Below are 24,726 nucleotides of genomic sequence, written 5' to 3' on the forward strand. Positions count from 1 at the left end.
TAATTATTCATTTACTGGATATTAAAACACAATTTTTGATGATGTAAGTGAAAGTTCCTAAATTAAAACACATTTTAACCCTTTTTTTTCTCTGCCAAGTTTGTAAACTTAATACCCAGTGAAATAGTGAAACTGCACATCAGTTCAAAATGTCACAACTTTTTTATTTAGAATTTAAAAAAAAAAAAATCAGTCAAATTATAAATATAATGACAATTTGTCTTAATTACAGTACAAGATGACAACTTTATGGGGGTTCTATTCTATTCTATTCTATTCTATTCTATTCTATTCTATTCTATTCTATTCTATTCTTACAAGATTGTCCTTGATTGGCTACCCAAACCTAACAGTCAGACCAATCAAACACAGGTTTTTTCGACGGATCATGTGAAAAATATGTACTGTATATTGTACTGTATACTATGCTTTGACTCGGCTACAAACCAGTGCTACATGTCAGTTACATGTTTTACATATTTAATAATTAATTCAAATCTTTTTATAGCCTTGGGAGGTCAATTACAGTTTATTTGCATCCTGTATAAAAACACGTCAGTAAATTTAAGTTTCATCTTAAAAAACCATTAATACAATTTACGGTACAGCTTTCACGGAACCTGTTATTATTTTCGTAATTGGGTCTGGCGTTTGCGTCGTGTATTTATTCGTATTTGGGTTGTGTATTTATTCCATTTCGATAAAGGAATTTATCGATTAGTATACGTACAGTCGAACTCATCAAGCTAAAGGGTGCCACCCAATCAATGAACACTTAAAATGTCAGTCCCAGCATGCATCTGAACAAATATTTTACACACCTTGCATTTCAATCAAAAAATATTTTTATTATTATTTTAATGTTGCATGAGAACCATGGGAACAGTCAAACATGACTGTGGTGCTTTCGTCTAAAACATAATTGCATCAATTAAATAAAAAAAAAAAAACTTTTTTTAACCACAGGGTAGAAAATAGGTTAATGGCAACTGGGGAATAATACGTTTGCTGTGTTTCCAATTTCTCGTGTTTGTGTGGTATTAATTTTACTCAAACAATAAACAATTCTAATCGGGCCAGTCAATCAAGAATCAAGTCAGTCAAGAATGATAGCACCGAATATGGCGAGGCTGAATATGACCATGATTGTTATGATTCTTTAACCTTTAAGTAGAAAACAAGACGATAACGAAATCTACACCAACATTTTTTGTTTGTTTTTTATCGCATTTAACTTTACAGTTGGATGGAATAGAACATCATGATTAAGTTCTGTTGTCTGGTGGTGCGTTCTTATGCTGTATTTCATGTAATCGCGTTTACTTTGGCCTGATATGTCAGTAATTTGATTTACTGTCGTTGAAATATGCAGCAGGATTAAATTGAATTTTAACTAAACCATACATGATATGAGTTTGACCCCTTAAGTTGATGCAAATTGGGAGCTCTATATTCGTAGTCAGATTTCACATCTGATGGTCATTGCACTTTCCCGTTGAATTTTGTGGCAATGTATACATGCAGTGTTTCAGTCATTCGATTTTCGAACAGGTGTTCGTTCTCACTGCTGACTGTGCGTGCTAAATATGGCTATGACGTACTTGGACTTCCTCTGACATATGTTGTTGCATATTCTGTATTTGTCATCAGTAAATACAACTTACAATAATTATAACAAAAAATTAAATGGAAATTAATTTTTGGTTTTACAATATTGGAGAAGTATAATGAACCGGTAATTTATTTAATGAAAATGTGAGTGTCTCTTCAATTTGTAATTTAAGCCATTTTTTCAAGCTGTAGTTTTAAAGTGTCATCTTTTATAAATAAAACCACATTATTCAACTTTTTTTCTCATTTTTTGTTTTTGTTTGTAATTTTCATTAAAACTTGTAGTCAATGAGAAATTATGTCTAATTGTTCCAAAATTGATGGAAATTTAAAAAACAACGTGCAGAAAGACATGCAAAATAATGTTTGGTGTGAAATATTTTGAAGTAAATGAAACTGCATTGTGTAACAGATGGTGTTATTCACAGCCTCAAAGTAGCGTATGATAAGTTGTCTAGAACATGAATATTTAATTAGACTTTTAAAAAGGATTTATGAGTGTGGCCTGTGAACATGAATATTTAATAGCATAAGAGGATTTTCAACAATTATCGACTATGACTGATGACATTTAAATCCTGTTTCACACTTCTGAAAAAAAAAGTGTCCACGTGCGTGCGTCAGATGAGTCAGATACACTCAGTATTTATGTTGAATACACACTCCCCCCTTATCCAGATTTTCTCTCAACGCTGTTATCAATGATATAATCAGTATTGATTATCAATCAAAAAGGCTGAGATAAATGATTCTGATAAATTATTAATTTTTAATAGGTATATTGAAATAAGACTTGCAGATTTTGAACGGGACAGTTTTAGACGACGAGAAGTCCAAAATGGCTGACACAAAATTAGTCAAGAATTTTTTGGTTGCAATTTTAAAATATGTGCTATATTCTGTGATAACCTGTGTATGTTTGTATGTAGATATTAATTTCTCTTCCAAGATGGCATTTGTCTCCCATAATATATTATATGCACCTGTTTGCATGCTAGAAGGGGTGTTATGATCATGATTGTGACAGTATTTGACGTCTTGAAGTCAAATTATAGTCAAAATATAATGGTGTAGACATTAAGCCTATGTACCATATTTGTACTATTAGTACCGTTAAATCTGTATTAGAAGCCTCATCTCTAATATAAGTCACAGCCATTCTTTTTGAATAATTGAGAACCAAAAATTCACCATTTCTCATATGTGTAGATGCTCCAATAGAAACCGCATCCCCTCTGTTGCATTGCACCATTTTAAATTAATAAAAACTGCAGCTTCTAATACAGATTCTACAGTTCTACATGTGTTTATCTAAAAAGCACATGTGACTGCGTGATCAAACTGTATGTTCAAAGATCTAGTGTATAATAAATGTATTTATTTTGTTTGAGTACACTTCTGTTAAAGATGCACTGAAGATGAAATTAAAATGATCACCTGACATGTGGGGCTTTTTTCTGTTACCTAGCGATTATCTATATAAATGAGTATCCATCCTGCTGTCTTAAAGTGATTTTCCAGCATATCAGGGACAATGGCTTTGTTTGTCTGTTGGGTCTTGTTGGTTTCACACGTTGTGTGACCTTTCACACAAGGCTCGACTTGAATCTCGAAGGTGTCTTTACCATACATGAGTCGTATCTTATACTGAATGATTAAGCGGGTTTATACGAACCGATTCACATCATCTGAGATAGCACGTACTTCATACATCAGTGGGTTAATTATCGCTGCTTAGATTTATCCGTGAATGTAATTCTGAAGGTGTTTATTTCGTCACTTAATTTCACAAATTGAACTTTACAATCGCCACTTGTTTCAATCAGGACATGTGATGTAATGATTATCGTTGATTTCATTTGGAATTACCATATAGATTAGAAAATATTTCTGCAATATTTTACCATAAATTCCCAGTAATTAGAGTTTCACCTGCTCAGTAATAACATCGATTTTACTTCTTCCATTTTTTTTTCAACTGCAATGAATTTTTTGTTTTGTTTTCATCAAAATCACAGAAAGGGATTGATCAGGTTCGTGTATGATTTAATTTTTCTATTGTGCCTGATTACCATATAAACTTGAAATTCTTTTTTTTATTGTATGTCTGCGTATATCTTGAATGCATTATTCATGAAGCCTTAAAATATAAGGAAATGTGTATTTTTTTTTATTCATTTGGTTTTATGTATCATACTTCAATCTATGTATAGAACCTAAATCTAAGGACCAATTGCCTATTTCCCGCCTTCAATATCTCCAAGAATTGATGCATTTCAATATCCCCCCCCCCCCCATTGTATTTTGAAAAAAAACAACTACAAAACAAGTAAATAAATAGATACTTTGCCGGGTGAATACTATGTTAAACATGCAGTACGTGTGTGACTCGAATTGACGCTTGGGTACTGAATCACCTAGTCACACGTCACGACACGTATTCCCCTCTGATCACCCAGCTTCTGCAGTTGTGTATGTACCTGTGATTCGAGTATAATAAAAAAAAAGTGATGCTCGTGTGTCGCCAATATGGAGCCCAGCTGATACATGCAGCTGGGAGGAAATACTTTTTGTAATCATTACAGATGGTGATTTTACACAATGCCAATCACCGAGATATGAAAGACATAAAATGAAATGTGAATTGTTTGAATTCAAGCGTGTTATGTAACATTATTAATGTCAGGATACGAAATAAAACAGCGTCGTTCATGTCATTCAATTCTGGTGAGATTTCTTAAGCTCTTAAGGTCGTTCGTGGGTGGCAAGTGATAGAGGCGAAGAATTTAAATTAACATGCACAAAATTGTTCCTGTTGATGCAAGTTTTTTTTAACAAACTCTGTTTGAAAATTGCAAAAATGAGCATTTTTTCAATTTATTAATTACTATTCCATAAAATATAAATATTACTCATAATATTACTTCCTAATTATTCACGGTAAGCGTAAATAGTGATACCCGGTACCCATACTATATCTACATAGGATTACACTATAGGATACGAAAAAATATTTTAAGATATGAGGAAACCTTGTCACCATTAAGTAACAAAATGAATCGTAATATTTCTTGAAAAATCTTGTCAATCATTTTGGACGTTTGACTCTGTTTTTATGTGAAAAATAGTTTTATTTTTTTATCCGGGTTAACAAGCAATCATAAATGAAAAACACATTGGCAAGTTATTGAAATTTGAGGATATAAGTATTAATGGGAGTCTAACCATAATTTCACTATAACACATAGTTGCTGAGTATGAACGCTCAGTCTAATTTGCAAAACTTATGAGTAGCCCGTGAGAACTACTGCATTCTATCAAGTATGTCCAAAACTTGACTCTCACATACTTCATTAAAATAGAAGTATAACACATAACCTTGGTTCGTCCATCCTAGTCGTTTAAATATTGGCCTTTTTATTGCTTTAGACACTAGCACTCTCCTCCTAGCATCGCCATTTGCTTTCCTGTCTGAAGTATCATTATAGCTGCTCTGCGTAGCGGAAATTTTCCCCAATGACTCCTAAAACATGTATTGAAACAAGTGCATTAAGCACGAGTTGAAAGTAGGTCAAGTGATCGGGAAAGTGTGCGCAGACGAATATATTGCTTCCCATGATATTCAATACAAATCCAGCTCTTTTATCTTGCTTCTTCCTTTCATTTAATCGTTTAAAATGGATTGGGTTGCATGCGTCGTGATCTGTGCTGCAGTAGTTTATGTGTTCCTGTTTCTCAGACCTACATTGACAGTGTGAGTTTCAATGATGCATGTGTTACGAGATGTTTCTTAGACATACATTGACAAATTAAACTGAAGTTTACCACCAGTTCCCTATTTTTATCACAAATTCACGAAATAGTCCCGTTTATAGTCTGCACTTTCGTTCAGATGATTGTGACAAAAATAGCCAACAATTCTCAAAAATTGATTTTGGGTAATCTTGTTGACTGCTGGGAAGAGAGGTTTTATCAATTACATGTAGTTATTTCATTCTCACACTTGTTAGGTTTATAAAATGTGAATTTTCGTTTAAACCAATTGTCAAATTCTTCAACTGTAGTAAGATATTTTTCAAGGTGACTTTTTCAAAATCTGATTTTCCATTGAATCAATATGAAATACCATGAAGTTGTGTCATGAAAAATCTTTTAGCTTTAGGGGGCACACTTTTCTGCATTAAATCTGTCAAATATACAGTAGATAAAAATGGGTCATTGACTTAAGTTGTTATACTGTAAATTAAACAGACTTTTTGCAATTTAATGGTGTCCGTGACAACAAGTGACATTTTCACTGCTACAAAATTTCACAATTTTAGTTTCTCATGAAAAATTGAAATTAAAATGATTCACGTGAACATGTATCTGCATTAAGACTTTTCTACAGTTCTATTAATGATAATTGAATTTCAATGACCTCGTTAATGACCTCATTAGTCATCCATTGTTTTATGAAGGATGCTTTTAAAGATAAATTATTATAAAAGGATTACGATTCCCCAAAGGTGCTTCAACTGTTACCGGAAACTATTTATTACCAGTGTGTGCCTTTCTGTAGGCGTATCTTTACAACTTGAAAGATGTAACAGTAATAATTTATTCCTAGCTTTTAAAGGAAAAACATCAGACAAAAATTGACAGAACAAAATCTAGACCAAAATATGAACCAAAATTTATACAAGATTATTAATTTCATATTGTTTTCTTAGGGGAAAAGCATTTAAATGAACCTAAGATGGACATAGTTCTTTAAACCTATCTAAACTGAACCTTGTGTAAATGGGGAACCTGTCTAAACTGAACCCTGTAACTGAACCCTGTCTAAACTGAACCCTGTCTAAACTGAACCCTGTAACTGAAACCTGTCTAAACTGAACCCTGTGTAAACTGAACCATGTCTGAACTGAATCGTGTCTAAACTGAACCCTGTAAACTGAACCCTGTAACTGAAACCTGTCTAAACTGAAACTCGTAACTGAACCTGTCTAAACTGAAACCCGTAACTGAAACCTGTCTAAACTGAACCCTGTGTAAACTGAACCGTGTCTGAACTGAATCGTGTCTAAACTGAACCCTGTAACTGAAACCTGTCTAAACTGAACCCTATGTAAACTGAACCCTGTCGAAACTGAACCCTGTAACTGAAACCTGTCTAAACTGAAACTCGTAACTGAACCTGTCTAAACTGAAACCCGTAACTGAAACCTGTCTAAACTGAACCCTGTGTAAACTGAACCGTGTCTGAACTGAATCGTGTCTAAACTGAACCCTGTAACTGAAACCTGTCTAAACTGAACCCTATGTAAACTGAACCCTGTCGAAACTGAACCCTGTAACTGAAACCTGTCTAAACTGAACCGTGTCTGAACTGAACCATGTCTAAACTGAACCCTGTAAACTGAAACCAGTCTAAAATGAAACCCGTAACTGAACCCATAACTGAACCCTGTCTAAACTGAAACCTGTCTAAACTGAACCCTGTAACTGAAACCTGTCTGAACTGAACCCTGTAACTGAAACCTGTCTGAACTGAACCCTGTAACTGAAACCTGTCTAAACGAAACCCTGTGTAATCTAAACCCTGTAACTGAAATCTGTCTAAACTGAACCCTGTAACTGAAACCTGTCTAAACTGAACCCTGTAACTGAACCCTGTAACTGAAACCTGTCTGAACTGAACCCTGTAATTGAAACCTGTCTAAACTGAACCATGTAACTGAAACCTGTCTAAACTGAACCCTGTAACTGAAACCTGTCTAAACTGAACCCTGTAACTGAAACCTGTCTAAACTGAACCCTGTAACTGAACCCTGTAACTGAAACCTGTCTGAACTGAACCCTGTAATTGAAACCTGTCTAAACTGAACCATGTAACTGAAACCTGTCTAAACTGAACCCTGTAACTGAAACCTGTCTGAACTGAACCCTGTAACTGAAACCTGTCTGAACTGAACCCTGTAACTGAAATCTGTCTAAACTGAAACCTGTCTAAACTGAGTCTGTACATGTAGTGAGCTCTATGTAAACCAGAAACCTGTTTGAAATTAACCCTGTTTGAACCTAAACCTTGTATAAAATGAATTCTCCAAAAAAACAAAAAAAAAATTGTCTAAGAATTTGTGATAGAACGCATTGCTGTATCATCTATACTATATTAATAGCCCATGTGCGTTACATAAATAACAGTGGTAAAGTCAATAAGTACATGTATCTCATATTATGCACGTTTTGATTTACCTATATACGATTCTATTAGAGTTGCGCTTCTAATAGAGTAAATACAGTACCATACTTATATGGGTAAGAGCCCATGCCTGGACAAACGCCCACCCCCCACTTTTGACACAATAAAGAAGTTGAGGTCATATCCGGGCACATGCCCAGGGGGTCTTTTTCTACACAAAACAAAAAACAAAAAAAACTATTTTCTATTCGTTGACTGTGGTTGTATTAACAGTTGACTTTCTTGAAGTCTGTCATGATACTTATAAAAATTGTTAATTGCGTAAAACAAGGGGTGAACTCAAAATAGCTGTAACAGCTTTCTGCCTTCAGGGCAGCGCGTTCACCGCTGATTTTTTTCAGAATCATAACAGTCAGCAAGTCTATAAAAATAATTATTAAAGCAGAAACGGTAGTTCTCTTTTTGAAATATGTTGTGGCCCTAAAAAGGGCCGGCCATTTGGTTTGTGCTTCCTTAGAAACGATTCAAGCAAATCGTATAAGGAGAGCAGCTAAGCAAGTGTCGCACTCGTTCGGCTTTAGCGTCGACGACAATGAAAACAATGTTGCAATATTGTAGCCACCCGTACCTGGGAGAATGGTTGAAATCACGTTATTTTGGCTTTATAAATATTTTGTAGCAGCTTGTGAATCCATAACCGGGGCCAGCAATTTTGCAATGTCACGCCGAAGACTGCCAACTTTTTTACCATCTTTTATCACCGCTATTGCATTTATGTCATGAAAACTATTCTTCTGTCGTTGGATAAAAAAAAACTTCCTATTTCAAGTCCACCGCGATATCCATACAGTGAGACATTCCAACCGCCGGAACTTGCTGAATGATAACCGTGATTAATAAGCGTTGAGTCTGATAAGAAAGCAATGTCACGATTTGACCTTTATGATGAAATACTAGTAGTGATGTCATTCTTAGCCAATCAGTAAAGCAGATGCATAAAGATCAAAGATGATTGCTAGACTGTAAACAAAAGCATCGTGTGCAATCACAGCAGAGCGACCCCATTTTTCTTGTCTCTTTATTATGATTAGACATGAATGAAAAGTGCCAAGCTGACAGACTGCGAAATCCGTGGATTAAAAGTCCAAATTGTGTGCGACGATATTGACGAACTTCAGGAATAAGTTGTAGGGATTTTGTTCGACAGCTACAGTGACGCCGACTTGGACTTTGAGGGTTTTGAATTTGACGAAGATGGCAATGAATGTACAAATAAAGATCTGAGAAGTTTTTTCAAACAGCTATGAATTTTTATAATTGTTACTGTGTAAATTTGTAAATTATTATTGATCTTGTATGACGGTTGATTCGTAATTTGTCGAGACCGGAAATCATTTTACGCAGTTTAACCCCTGACATTTTAATTCATTTTAAGTTCACGCGTATTGGGCGTGTTTGTCGGCAGGGAAATCCTAATTCAAATGATTCCTCACTGTCGATTTTTATTATTTCTGGTTTATTTGTCACATTATAAGCAATACATTATTTTTGTTATACTTCTAGTGTTGCTTATTGTTCATTTATTTCGGTTGCATGTTTTCATTTGACGTTCTATTCCTTGCCGCAGTTCATTCTGCGTGTTGTCAATTTTCGTTTTTTTTGCCGGGGATATCCTGGCAAACGCCCACCCCTTCTTTTTGACAATTTTCCATGTTCAGGACCCTGGGCTTATACCCGGATAAATACGGTTGATCTACAATGTTCAGTTGTCTTATCATATTATTCTCGATGCACTCAAATACACATAGCTATTAAAAGTTTTTACAATGTACCAGGTACATATAATTAAAAAAGAAAATTTTTTTCTTTACTTTTTATTCAAACAGTCTTGGCTATAGACTGTTTTATAGAATTGTGAATAGTGGAACATACTCAAAAAACGATTTTAAAATATAGATAACGGGTGCAAACATTCTCTCTTTTGAATGCTTAGCAAGATTTAGCAAGGCTGTACATAAATAATAAAAAAGAAACATGGTGAAAAAAAGAAATGACAGGATCTCCATAATATGCTCTATATTTAACTTTTAACAAAACGATAATGCATTTAAATTGTAACTGTTACAGCCATTTTAATTATGAGCATTAGCAAACTTCTTACTATTAAAGTGAATTGTTATGCAAATTAGCAATTATCTCAGCTTCTTTTTAGTGTACATCTCAGAACTTTTAAAAAAAAATAGCTCCTAGACGCTTTGACCTTTTGTTTTGAAATTTTCACAAATGATTGACAATGTGTTTATCTTCAAAACGCCGTCGGGGCATTGTTTTTGGTTGAACAGTGTTACAACAATCGTACAGACAACTAGCCTGGGTGTTAATTTATGCATAAACTTGAAGTAGTGAAATTTGGGCTGCTGCCCTGCAAAATTGACAACTGGTAGACAGTTTTCAAGACGGCACTTTTTTCATAGTAAACAGATGTACCCATAAACCAATTTTGACAGCAAACGGAAGCATGGTTTAGAAGCTAATTTTTTTTAAATCACTTTTAACAAAAAAGCACATTTTTGTGCATATTTCAAACTACAGTGTCCATAACAAAAAAATACTAACAAAGTTTTAAAATTCATACAGTAAGCTTTCTGAAAATATATAGTTTTGTGGACAAGGGAGGTCATCTTGGGTTCCTAATTAACTAATTAAAATACTTGTCAGGTAAACTGCATCTCTACCTTAAGTAAAATGGCATTATGTTCTCCAAACAGACACATTAAATGACTGTATCATTACTTTTAATTTCTCATATACAAGGTATTCAAGATGGATCAGTACTACATAAAACTAGCCGTCATACTGACGTCTTCGTACTGCAACGGTTTCTTCAAAAGAAATGTGTGAAATTTTATTATATTATTAAAAAAATGCTGAATTTTGATAAAATTTCTTTTCACTGTAAATTGTTGATGTTATACAAATATCAAAACACTCATTTTATTTAGACTTCTATATGCATTTTAAAATTTAAATAACGAACACCTCACTGGTGATATTTGCAAGGCCTTAACAGTGATCATTGTGCTACTCAATTCGTATAAAACAAACAATTGTACAAGTGTCACGTGGGGCCGATAGCGAACATGCAGCTTCTTGACCACCACTGCCTTTATACACGTATGTGTTTGTTAAAATTTAACCAGTGAGCATGCTGTAAACATATACTGAATTATGTATGGCCCAAGTGTATTACTTTTACGGTTGCTATAGTAGCTGGGAGACGTTGACAAAAGTATTTGTGGCATGGGAGACTATAAGTTGAAATAAAACTATGTCTCTAATATGACAACATTATTGTTGCTGCGTGTCCAGCTTTAATGATTTTTTGTCTGACTAGTTTTTTTAATGTTTCTCGCCCACACAGTTTGAGTCCATAAACTGGTCATCCATGAAAAAGTGACAGACAATCTATCAACGATTAGTTTCTAGTTCAATCGATATATTTTGTCATAATTATTAGCCCACTCAATTTTTAATTTTTTTTTTTCAAAGTGACATATATTTGTTATCAATCTTTATTCAAAAAATACATTGGTGTTTGAAATATTTTTTGTTGTTATATTATTAATATTGGCTGATAGTGTTAAATAGTCTACCCATGAGCCTTTGTGTTTTTAGCGCATATTATCAGCACTCAATTCCTGTGCACGTGCAGGTGACAACCCCTCTGTTTTAAATTACTCTAAATTGTTTAGTATCAATACTAGGAAATTCACAATATGAGAATTTAAAAGATAAAATTTGCTTAAGTGACTGACATATAGTACCATGTTGGATGACTACACAGAAATAGTCCTGAATCTTCAATACCTAAACACATAGGGTATGTTGTACTCATGAGTATGTGTTAAATTCTTCAAAACAAAGTTCAAAAAAAGTTTAAAAGAAAGCAAAAAAAAAATTAAAAATTCATTTGAAGAAACTAACAACTTGGCTCATGCATATGATTAATGATATTATTCCATAATATTTCTTTTTTTCGTTCAGCTTGGGAAAATACTCATTAGTGATCAGAGCTGTTACGTCACTCGTATTTTCCCCAGTTAAACAAATCTTAATTTATGTGTAGCTATAAACTGAGAACAGATTTCTCAAGGTTCAGTGAACCAAGTGAATATTAGTCACCAAAGTCAGGTGGAGAATAACGCACAAGAGGGGAGCACTTGTAACTAAGATGTTTAATACTGAACCTGCTAGGCCTGAAACTGAGCCCAAGTCCTTACGAGATGTTCCATAGATTGTATTTTTCTTACCATACATTACCCACAGATGGAAATTGTTGAGTAATAAAGTAATTATTATTGTATCAATATCATTATGCAAATACCAAAACTAAACGTCATAGCCTCAAATCATCCCAATGACCATATTTATTGCATGATAATAATATTGAAGTATGATTATGATAATAATTTATTTTGTATGACTAACACATTTTAATAATTGGCATGATCCTCATTAACAAAAACTTCATTATATTCATCTGTCTGTTTTGTATGTCAGTTTTCAGACTACATCACGGGCGGTACATGTAATCTGGCGCATAATTGAAGTACAAAATCAAAAATTCAGAAAACAGACTGATAGATCATTGATTTGATGTTTTTAATTTTGAATATTGACAATTAATAACACATGAAATAATAATAATGTATAACAAAATATATGGCATTATAGCATACTGTAGAATACTTTATTTTCGCTTGGAATTTATTTTCGCTATTTTCGCTGAAGGGATGATTCCGTGAAAATAAAATCCAGTGAATATACTTTTTTTCCTATATTTCACATTAAACTCATCAGAAATCAGTGAAAATAAATTCCATACAAAACACCCAAAAAGCCTTTTCAGCGAAAATTAATTCCAGCGAAAATAAAGTATTCCACAGTATATGTTCCTGGCCAGAATTAGCATTTTGAATTTTGTGGTCGGCTCAGTGTCCACTCAGCAGTGAAGAAAGACAATATACTCCACACTTGTCATCTGCTTGGCATTGTTAGTTTGTGTGGGTGTCCAGTCGAAGGGAACATTACTTTGCTTTTTTTGTTCGCAAGTACATGTTCAAAATTACAGCATCACGAAATCAGAATCAGAGATGGCTGAAACTTTTTCTCTGGGAACCTCATAACTCTAAGTCAACTTCTATCCCTGTTCACACATTTTGACGCCATTTTTGTCATATTTTTTCAACAATTTTGATAAAGACTTCCAGCCAATAAAGGATTACATCCACTTGATCCAAAGTTACCAAAAAAATGATTGAAAAATACGTAAAAGCAGACTAACATTGACACCGGAATTTTGTCGGGAATAATGAAAGGGGAAAAACTATTTCTGAATTATCATCACCGTTGGGTGCTATGCGAAATTGTCTCGACTAATTAGCATGATACGAAGAGGTCACATTATCTATCTCCCTTCAGATGTCTTACTGTTAAATTCATTAGTGCAAACACCTTTCCTACTGTTTGTGTTACCTCTGTTGCACTGCACATGGACTCTATACACAAGAAGTGTTGATAATATATATGTATATAATTTGCTTTTGTGCAAAGATTGATAGAACCTCTGAAAAAAAGAGAAAATAAATCTATGAATCTCCTTCGCTTGCAACTCTTTGCTAATCTGCTTGATAGCTTGAAATTTCTTTTCATATGAACTGCGTGGGTGAATTTGTCAAATATCGAGTGATTGATGATGTCATTGTTTCCACGGCAACACAATGCTAAGGCGAGGAGTATTCACAGGGTGGACCGTGGTGAAGGTCTGTCGTATGTGGAGGATGTTGCTGGTTGGGGGAATCCTGTGACTTTGTCTTAATGGGTGCAATGCATTGTTCAATGAAGCTGTCAGTTTACAGTCTGCCAATCTCATTTCAAATTATGACACTTTTTTTTCTTCTTCTTTTTAAATTAATGAAATTTATTCATGATTATCATGTATTCATCTTTAATAACACAATACAATTTTAATAAACACTTCATTCACAACAAATCAATTTATTTTTCCTTGAAACCATGCAATATTAGTTGAATAATAACTTAATAAAAAATATTTGTTCATGATTATGAAAACCGTGCTCATAACAAACAACGCAGCCGTTTTATTTGATTCCCAGAATGCATCAGTTGCTCAGAATCCATGATTCTCATAATCCCTTGTTTGCGTAACTACTATAATCTACATGAGTAACTCAGCCAACACCTTGTGCTCTACACAATATTTTGCCAACTTTCCATACAATTATATTTTTGGCAGAACAATCACACCCACACAAACTGAATTAATGACTGATTGAACTTTAAAAAAAATAAAGTCACCAATATAATTACTCAGAAATGAAATTCATAACAGTATATCATAGTCGCTATTTTAGTAGTGTCGCCATGCGAGTATGTAAATGACTGAGATGCATCTGTTGTCAAAATTTAATATTTTAATTATCCAGTATACAGTGAATGCAATTTTGGGATTTGAAGCTTTTTCTACATGTATGTGTGCTTACTTTAAAGATACGCTGATATGCTACATTGGGTATTGACATACTGTAAAATACTTTATTTTAGCTGAAATTAATTTTCGCTGAAAACTCTTTTTGGGTGTTTTGTATGGAATTTATTTGTTTTCTCTGAATCATTCCTTCAGCGAAAATAGTGAAAATAAATTCCAAGCGAAAATAAAGTATTTTACAGTATTCAATTACTTGTACTGAAAATTGTGGGGTGGGTGGAGGATCTTTTGTGAAAAAAAAACAACATGATTTGCTGTGAGTGAAAGGAACAAATTAGAAAAATTATTTGTGGTTGCATTACACAATAAATATTCAGAATCAACTGTGAATACAAGTAATGTTATGCATGAACATTCTTTGCCCCTCTCACCCTTGAGATTTCAAATTTGGTGAATCCCAAATCAAGAGACAAAAAATATTGGTTGACATGCTGCTCAGCATCTTGCGAATCTAATTTGTGTCTGTGACATAAAATTTTCTCCTGTACATTGCACCAACAGTATTTGATGAAATTATTGGTAACGTACACCTGTTTTATATTGACAATTCTGTCATGCTGAAATCTATAGTACATTCAATAACTATCGATTTCAGATACATCAGAATCGGTGAATCTGTTTAGATAATATTGTATGATCTCATCAAAAGAATGTACATTTCATTTTTTAACAATAGACGAGTTCTGATGATCACCTGTCAGTCTTCAATTTACAATACAGAATTTGATATGTTGAAAAAGTCTGTCAACACATAAGCTGCTCTCTGATTGGTCTGATTATTAGGTGTTAGGCTTGGACAGCCAATCAGGTGAAACATTGTAGGTAGTTTTGCATTGAATCATCAGTCTCCCTTTAACCTTTTCACCACAAGCGCCTCTTTTCATCACAAATTCATAAAATAGTCTCGTTTATAGTCTACACTTTCCTTCAGCAGATTGGGACAAAAGTAGCCAAATTTGTTGAGTAAAAACTGTAAATTGACGCAAATTTTATCTATTGGCTCTAAAATTAACGTTCATTTCCAGAAATATTGAAGATTATAAGAAAAAACTGCAGAGAAATTTGGGTGTGAAAATCTGGTGGTGAAAAGGTTAGACATGTGAAAAGAAATCCAAGATTCGTTTTCTGAAAATAGTTTTTGTTATTAAATTACTTGTGTTATTGCTCAGGAACTCACAATACAAAAAAAAAATATTTTAGAAATATGCACTATGCGCAATTGAAGTTTCAGCATAAAATTAACCAAATAATGCATTCACTCATGTGTAAGGTTGTATATTTAGGTAACCAATGGATGTCTAGGTCCAAACTAAACAACGTGTTTCGTGATTGGCTCAGGTGTAACCAATGGGTGGCAGTCTTTAGATTTTAATGATGTATATACTTCAGGTATGTTACCTATTTAATGGCCATGCGATCTTTGTGTTAAGTTAATTGTAAAACAAATCTCCGAAACAGTTTTTAATACAGTCAACCCAATCTGATTAAACTCAGCAATTAAAATCTATTTTTTCTGGTTTTATTTGTTGTTCCACTTTTCAGTTACTATTAATATCTCGGTCACTCCAGAATTGAACCTACATCTCTCGAACAAGCAAACTTAATGTTCACCACGAGAGGGCGGTATCACATGTTCAGATCAGACATGTACTTGATTCTTTTATTTTGATTTTTAAAGTGATCAACTTGTGACAATCTAAATTGTAATCTTTACATTTTTGACCTTCAACTCTTTGACCAGCAAGGTGAAAACTCTTATCACCTTCTCCAAAATAAATTTGCATAATCTTTCTATATCTTTTTACATATTTTGATCAAGACCTGGTGGAAGAAATGTATGTCCAGGTTGTCCAGAATTAATGAGAATTTGTTGTAAAATTTGGAAAATGTCACATTTTTTATTAGAAACTAATCTATCTGAAGTGCAAGGATATTTTTGCGCTGACAAATTTGTTCACATCGTTATCAAGTTTCTTCTGAAGAATGCAAAATGTTTAACATAAAGACAGTCATATTTCAAATGTTAGTCTGCCCTCTGTAGGTCATTTTTGGAAATCCTTTCTTTAGTCTTTCTTATGTTACAGTGTCTCCCGGTTGTTTTTAACCTAATAGCTAATAGCGCCCTCATACAAAAAGTTTGATAAATTCTTCTGTTTTTTTTTTTTTTTGTTAAACACAATTTCACAGTTTCAATGTGATTATCATTTCTTGAATAGTATCTATTCCAGTGCTCTGTTTCACATGTTTCCATTACATTTTAGGTATCTGCACTATTACAAAATAAAATAAATAAATAATGTGGTGTACTTTGCAGGTTGCATAAGTGCTGCAAGATGTGAAAACACTATAACATATGTACCTGAATAACAATGAACAAACAATAAATATACCTTAGGCATTGCAAAAGAAAAAAAAAGTGTTTCTGGTCAACCATTTTTAAAAAAAAATGAGGTGGTGGGACGGGCGATTCAACAGTTCACAAATTTGTCAGGTTTCGTCAATCCATCAACAGAGGGCGCTGTGCAGAGGTGAAATACCACTGGTAGCAAGTGAAAAAAAGAAAATGGGCTGAACTTTTTTTTTTGTGGTGTGCATGCTGACCTGAAACATAACTTTTGCAACACTTTATGTTGTAAAATATTATTATGTTTTATTATCCTCTCGTTTCTCAAATTATTTACTTAGCTAAGTTTATTATTAATTTTATTATATTTTAAACATACACAAAATTAAACATGTAAAATATTCCGCATGATTTCCACAACCAATCCCCAAATGCCAGATTGTTCCATTGCCAGGGAGGTCAACTTGTCTGTGCAGTGATTAGCATATTAGTTTTGAATTCTGAATGTCATGGACTCAAATCGTGTACCAAGCAACAATTGGTGAGTGGGACCTAGTATCATGTTTGACATGGGGCCCCACTAGGCATATGCAAAGCATGTGAATACAATGATGAATTTTTCATTGTTATTTTGGCGAAAAACGTTTTTTATATCACATGCAGGAAAATTATTTTCTGTCTTAATATGCATAAATATCTTGTTCTTTATTACAAAGCAGGCAAGATTGCAGTAAAAGGTATATATTTTCATTTAGAGTTGTGTTCCATGTGCCTCTGATATCTCGAGACTTCAGGTAAAATAATTACAAAATCAATTCTGGGTGTGGATATTACCACAGTTAAAACAATCAGATAATCCTGATATTGTAAAATTCTTTATCGTTGATATTCTCACTGAAGGGGTGATTTAGTGTAAATAAAATCCAGCAAATATACATTTTTTTTTTTCCTATATTTTAAATTCAACTCATCAAAAATCAGTGAAAGTTAATTCCAGCGAAAATAAAATATTTTACAGTAATACTGACAAAGAGCTACTTGTTAGTGGACGTATATGAATTGAATTATAACCTCGCGGTGGGTGGCTACCATTAAAACTGGTTATTATTGGACTCCCTCAACTTTTTTAATGGGATTTTATTTTTATGTTGTTAGACACGCATAACCCAGATAAAAAAAAAGTACAATCACCGAACTACATTTCAAATAAAAAAAATGGTCAAACATTCACGAAAAATGAGATTTTTTAGCAATTTATATTGCAGTGGTTTTTAATAATAAGGTCTTGCTCAATATATCTCATGTGGTGAAGAAGAATTGTATATCGGTATTAATCATAAAAATATATACGTACCAGGAATTATTAGAAAATTTTGATGAATACAATATTCAGTTTTCATGTATAAAGTCACAACTTAGATTCCTATGAAAATCATTCCAAAAATTTACCATTTTTCATATTTTTTTCCGTATTTTACACAGCCATGAGAGTAAAAACACAAAACATGATTAAATAAATATTTCTATTATAATTTTTTAAACAAAAAATAGGGATAAATTGTCTGCATGACTTTGAATGACCTTACCAGTAATTTAGCAATGTTTATGCCAACAATAGAATAATAAACATTATATGTCTTTGCTCCTTATTTGAAGTGATAACAAATCCATGTTGTAAAATGTACATTGTAAAATTTAATAAATCATTTTATTTATTTTTTTTAAATACAAACATCATAACCAGAAACTGGATTTGATACTTAATAATTATTTGAAAAATGACCAGTTTAGACTTGAAGATGATTAATGTGAGAGATTTTTTTTTTAATTGATTTAAATCCTTTTGGATTGTAAATGCAAATTTGATGTATTTTTTAAGCTTATAAATTATTACTAAGTAAAAATGACAACCTAGTTGTTGGGTCAAGCATGTCGTTGGATACATCGCTTAATCTAGCGCTATTTTTAGACACAACTTAACTTCTAAATACATAAAGTACACAAGGAAGTTTGGCACCTGCAGGGTGGGTGTGTTATATTCTCTCAACTTAGGGGGTTCTTTATGTTGACCTAGAGTTCATTATAATGGGTGTAACCCCCTATCAGAGTGTGAATAGACCCAGGAAGTTTCCGACCTTATTTTTTGGAAGACAAAGTTTAAAGTGGTTCTCTGCTGTGTTGTCTGTGCAAATACGGATGGATACCCCGACATAAAGATGAATATTCGGAATGTGAAGCGCTTTGGAAAGTTCAGGTGCGTTCAATTCCAGTTTAAATCTCTGCGACGTGCTGCGAAACATATGATCATTCAACTCCTTCTCTGATAAATCACAGTTAAAAAATTATCAATGTTTGAATGATAGTCTTTAGTGGAAATTTTCAGTTGACCTAAGGAGTATTGCTTAGCATATCAAAGTTTCAACAATATGCACAATGCCTGACCGTCAGTGGTTACACTGGTTCGTGAGTGGTATACTACAGTCAACGAGTTTATCTCTGCTCATGTACATGTTCAGATGTTATCTGTGTGGCTTTTGTTTCGAGAGGGTCACAAATGGGTTACCAGCTTGATAGTAACAATGCTCACACCGAGCACGGCGGTAACAAGCTGATTAGCTTGCATAGTACTGTTACTGTGTCTGTCTCGTCGCCGTGTTCTAAGGTTCCTGGCTTTTATAAAAGCGATTGAGTACAGTATGATCAAGCATGGGGTAAGCCTGACAGACAGACATTTCCGTTAATTGTTATTATAATTGGTTTGAAATGACAACAGTTTGACTTGTATGCTAACCATGGCACTGTAAAGGTGTTAATTATTCACTGGATTTTAATTTTGCTTATTTCGCCGACGGGAAAATGCGCCAAATTAATTAAAGCCCAGTGATTATGTAAAATTTAGCATGCAACACATTATCTAAATGATAAAACCATGAATTTAAAACCTATTGAATATGCCTGAAATGGTAAATCAGCGAAATTTAAACGCAGTGAAAATTAGTCATTTTACAGTACTTTATCAAGATACAGTGTCGACCATTTTATATCAGGGATGAGTGGCACTGCATTACTGTACCTAGCAACAGTTGTCATAATGTCACATAATGTAAATGTGCAACACTTAATGCATTCCAACTTATATTTATCGTTAACTGTGGTACATGTATGTGTTTTTCGAAAAAAAAAAATATAGTAAATCACATTCTTTATTTTTTTCTTTATACATTCTAACATTTAATGTAAGATGAAGAAAAAAAAGATTATGGAGTCATCATATTGAGTTCATCATGCATGTGCTTTTTTTAAAACATCATACATGTGTACGTAAAATGGCATGAAAATAATAGCGTGTTTTGTCATTTACGTTACACATTGCTGCTATGTTGTCATAACAGATCTATGTTTATACATTTTCAGCGTCAAAATGAGTGTTTCATTGTGTGAACTATCGATATAGAAAAAAGTTCTTCAAATGTCATGTTGTTGTTATGGTATTACTTAACAGGTTTAAAACAGAATAAAAGTGAACAAAAAAATGTTAGGTATACAGAATCAATTAAAATGTTGCGACGACCGTCATACTTCGCCATGTTCGCCATTGTTTACATATACTGTAAAATGACTAATTTTCACTGGGTTTAAATTTCACTGATTTACCATTTCAGGCATATTCAGTGGGTTTTAAATTCACGGTTTCGTCATTTAGATAATGTGTTCTATGCTAAATTTTACATATTCACTGTGTTTTAATTTAGCGCATTTTTCCAGTCAGCGAAATAAGCTAAATTATAACACAGTGAATAATTACCCCCTTTACAGTAATTCGAGCATGCACTGTGCGATGACCATAATCTTTTATTTATAAGATTTTGACATGTCGCTGCTACATTCGCTAAAATATGTAAAAACCGCATGACTATAGTATTATTTCACTTTAATGCCTACTCTACATAGCCATGCACCACCATGATATATATATATACATATACAAGTGTTTTCCATGCCAGATTTTGAGCTTTAGAGTAGATTATACTGAATAATTTAATTTAGTCATCAACCCCCAGACACATTATACATAGGTAGCAACCCAAATATGCTGAACGAAATTTTCCCCCTGTTTAGCCACATCTGTAATAGTGTTAATTTTAAACTTAAATTACGTGCATCTGAGATCAGAAAGCTATCTGTGGACTACCTGTATTATATGTGTTCAAAAGGTATGCTTTTTGGAATATCTTCTTGTTTCTGACTTCTTTGTATTTTTGTACATTGTCGCGTTTTGTTCATCTTTTATTTCCCTCTGCCTTATCTTAGCCTTGTATTTAACTCACATTCTAACGCTTTTCTTCGTTCACCGCATCGTAGCAACAATGTAGTGGTAGTGCGTGACTGAGATAGAAGCATGTGTCACTGAATACAAATATATTGTAGAGGTACAAGCACAAATCTTGTAAATTCTTTTGATAAAATATGGCTAAGTTTTATAATATTTTCTTATTGGGGGAATACCAATGCGTAGCTTACTTTATGGTATTTTCATAATAACTTCATATTAAATGAATTACAATTTAAAAATAAATAACAAATTTCATAAAATAAAATGAGTAATAACAACAACAAAAAACAACACAAGTCATAATTCATTTTTTTCCCCATTCAATTGATATAGGAGTCCTCATACTGTAAAAATGCATTAAAAGTTTATTGCATTTTAATAAATAATCCACTAAATTTAAATGCATATAAAATAACAATATACCTAATTGTTTCCATGACAAACTAGTCACTTCAAAATGCAGTGAATATAATTGAGAAAGCGAAATTAAATGTCAGTGAAAATAAATGGTTTTACAGTACATGGAAGTTTATCACAACAAACTTTAATTTCAAATATATAGAAATCAAAGGTCTGCCTTTCATATATTTTTGATTTCAAAATGCCTGAATTATTGTTAACACGATATACTACATGTATGTTCCATAATTTAATCTGCTGACATGATACAGCAATACGATCTCAAAATTCCAATTTCCGTGTTAGTTATTTAAAATTACAGATACCAGTATATTTACCTGTTACTACGATATGTGACTCTGTAAATAATAGTAAACCCCTCCCCGTCAAAGTATGTTGCTTATTATACTCTAGTTGCCAAGTCATATACGAATGATCAATTGTCCACTTGGGAACACGAACATGAAAAAGCTGGACTAAATAAACATAGCAAGCCGGTCACCGGTAGTGGTTGTTTGTGTATGACTGGGCTTGGTTGACACTGGGATAGCACATTTACATTTGTATCATTTTATAAATTAGTGACCTTGAACATGAATATATGTACAGGTTAAAAAAACTTTAACTATAAATTAATACAAGCTCAATCACCGTATTTAATCTATTAGAAGCGCATCTCCAATAAAACTAGAAGCACATATTCGATATATGCTAAATAATATGAAAAAAAATATAAAAAATATTACTAATTCTGTAATTTTTTATTTATGTAAATCATATGCCTTACTAATAGAGCAAATATGTTTACTTTTACAAAGTTTTATCATATTTTTTCTTTGCCATAATTTTTCTGATCAAATATTGGAGGAACATTTTTACATATTTTTCTCTTGCAAGTGATGAAAAAAACATAAAAATAGTAAATGTTAATTCAGACAAGAATTGTCGCTGTTTCCTAATCAAATTGTTTTTTTTGTTTTTATGAATTTTGCTGATTCGTTATCCATTGCAGTATTTTCATAACCCATTATCGTTATAAATTTGATATGTTCTTTCAGATTTCTTTCTTTGATCGCAGTAAAAAAAAATTTTGTTCAATTAATTTATTTATTGAATCAGTATTTGTTCGACAGGAAGTCACAAATTGTTTCCATGCATGTACATACGAACATGTCTAATTTCTGTAGCAAAGTATGTATGTATGGTACACATGTAGCAATAACCAAAACAAAATCGGCAGAACAGATTAGCTTCCACTTCAAGTGTTATGGTGCACACTGCCACAAGAGGCAGTTAACTAGTAATAATTCCAGTATTTTGATTGGTCCATCCCGTTCTAATTATTTGCTGTGTTTCCCTTGATTATGTGACATGAACGCTTACGCTCGTTGTCCTTTCGTATATAGATCAGGGTTTTCTTTTTACTTTCAAAAGTTGCATGAATATACAACTTCTTCTTTTATTATCGCTTTGCACACAAATAGCGAGAAACACCAGAACCATCTCAAATATGAAGTCTCAGCAGGCAGATTGAATGGGCATGGTGTTAGTACAGTAATACAGACTTTTTAACGAAGAACGAAAATTAGAATGTTTTAATATTATGTCACTAATATAGTCAAATAAAGCGAACGCTGGAATCCCGGTCCAGTGGAACAATATGGCCATCACTAGTTACCTGCGTCCTATGTGCAATTTGCAAGTGACGCTGGGAACCAGTTAACAGAGAAGATAACAGTGACACCTAGTGTTCTGGACTGTCACCTGTCATGAAAAACAGATACAAACATTTCAAACTTTTAACTTTGCTGTGAAGCCCATAGTAGTTTAGTGCATAAACAAAATTAATCACGTATGTTTAGTGACATCATTTTGTAAGGAATGCTATCAAAATGTCACAGTCGAATTTTGTATGCAGTGTGCATTAATCGGTTAACATTAAACACAAAAAATCAAAAGTTCCTTTCTAAAGTTGTATTAAATATGCATGAATTCCCTCATTGAGAAACAGTATTCAAACACAAAAAAATCAACTCGAAAATTCTTCCTCAAGTGTGTAACATACAGTTTGGTTTTATTTTGTATACCAATTCATTAACATTACCAGCTAACTTGCTGACTGATTGGCAATCCGCACTTGGAGATCGTTTTGTGATTGTTTTAAATGCGGGCAGTGTGAATTCGTAAATTTTCTCCATAGTCTTTATAGGAGAAATTTCAAATCTCCGTTTGTAAGAAATGAAGCGAATATTTAGGGAATATAATAAAATGACTGCAGCGGCAACTTCATCACATTCCCTCTATAGACTACCTTTAGAGGAAGTATCGGTACTCTCAATTCTCTGTAGAAGCACCTGGAGTGTTATATGTAACTCTATCTGATATGTGACACGTACAGTACAACACTCTATACGTATGAGTAACATGAATTATAGTAAAACGTAGTTATATTTTGTGTGTTTTTCACAGTATTAGTTTAGTGTCTTATTTTGCTATTTGTTTCACGAAACAAGTTGCTGTTCATGGGTGCGGTGGGGACAATAATAATTATTTCATTATTATTTTACAATGACAGATGGCAGGAAAAAACAGGAACAGATCGGCCACCGTCGCCGCAGGTTTCTGCACCTGCGTAATTAATGCGCATATTTTCCTCCATTATTTATTTTATCACGACCGTTGATAATCCATGTCTAAACCTTCGTTATCATAATTAATATTATCTTATTAATATTAATATCAAATAATTAATAAAACTGTTGATTTTTGACATAAACTGGTATTACAAATTACATCAAAAATCATAAAGACAGAATTATTATTACTATATTTTTAGTTCTTTTATTAATAATGACACTTGTGATATTATATGTCGAACATTGCTACCCACTGACCAGATGTCATCGGTCCTCACACAGATGCTACCAACTAATACTTCCTAGTATGAGAAGGCCGTGTTCTAAATACTCCAACTGATGTGGAAATCACAGTATTTCCGGTATAATATAATGCCCTCACATTTATGCAAATTAATCTCTGTGTATTATGTGATTGAATTAATATATGTGATTTTTTCTTTTTTTTTCTAAACAATTAACAATACTGTGGAATACTTTATTTTCGCTGGAATTAATTTTCACTGAAAAGACTTTTTGAGCGTTTTGTATGGAACTTATTTTCACTGATTTTTGATGAATTTAATGTGAAATATAGGAAAAAAAGTATATTCGCTGGATTTTATTTTCACGGAATCATCCATTCAGCGAAAATAGCGAAAATAAATT

At 33.0% G+C, this 24,726-nt stretch overlaps 1 protein-coding gene across 5 annotated transcripts in view; it reads left to right on the forward strand.

The window, feature by feature from the left end:
- Nucleotides 1–24,726, forward strand: part of LOC102810424 (diacylglycerol kinase zeta-like) — a 166,432-nt gene that overhangs the window by 53,685 nt on the left and 88,021 nt on the right. The window contains exon 1 of one of the 5 annotated variants that reach the window (XM_085506480.1): nucleotides 18,667–18,964. The exons of the other annotated variants lie outside the window; for them this stretch is intronic. Within the exon in view, the coding sequence (XP_085362606.1) occupies nucleotides 18,927–18,964 (38 nt within the window). The 5' untranslated portion in view covers nucleotides 18,667–18,926. Of the gene's footprint in view, nucleotides 1–18,666; nucleotides 18,965–24,726 lie in introns of those variants that run through there. 5 annotated transcript variants of the gene reach the window in all.

Source organism: Saccoglossus kowalevskii, chromosome 12 (assembly GCF_978046115.1).
Source record: "Saccoglossus kowalevskii chromosome 12, keSacKowa6.1, whole genome shotgun sequence".
Taxonomy (NCBI): domain Eukaryota; kingdom Metazoa; phylum Hemichordata; class Enteropneusta; family Harrimaniidae; genus Saccoglossus; species Saccoglossus kowalevskii.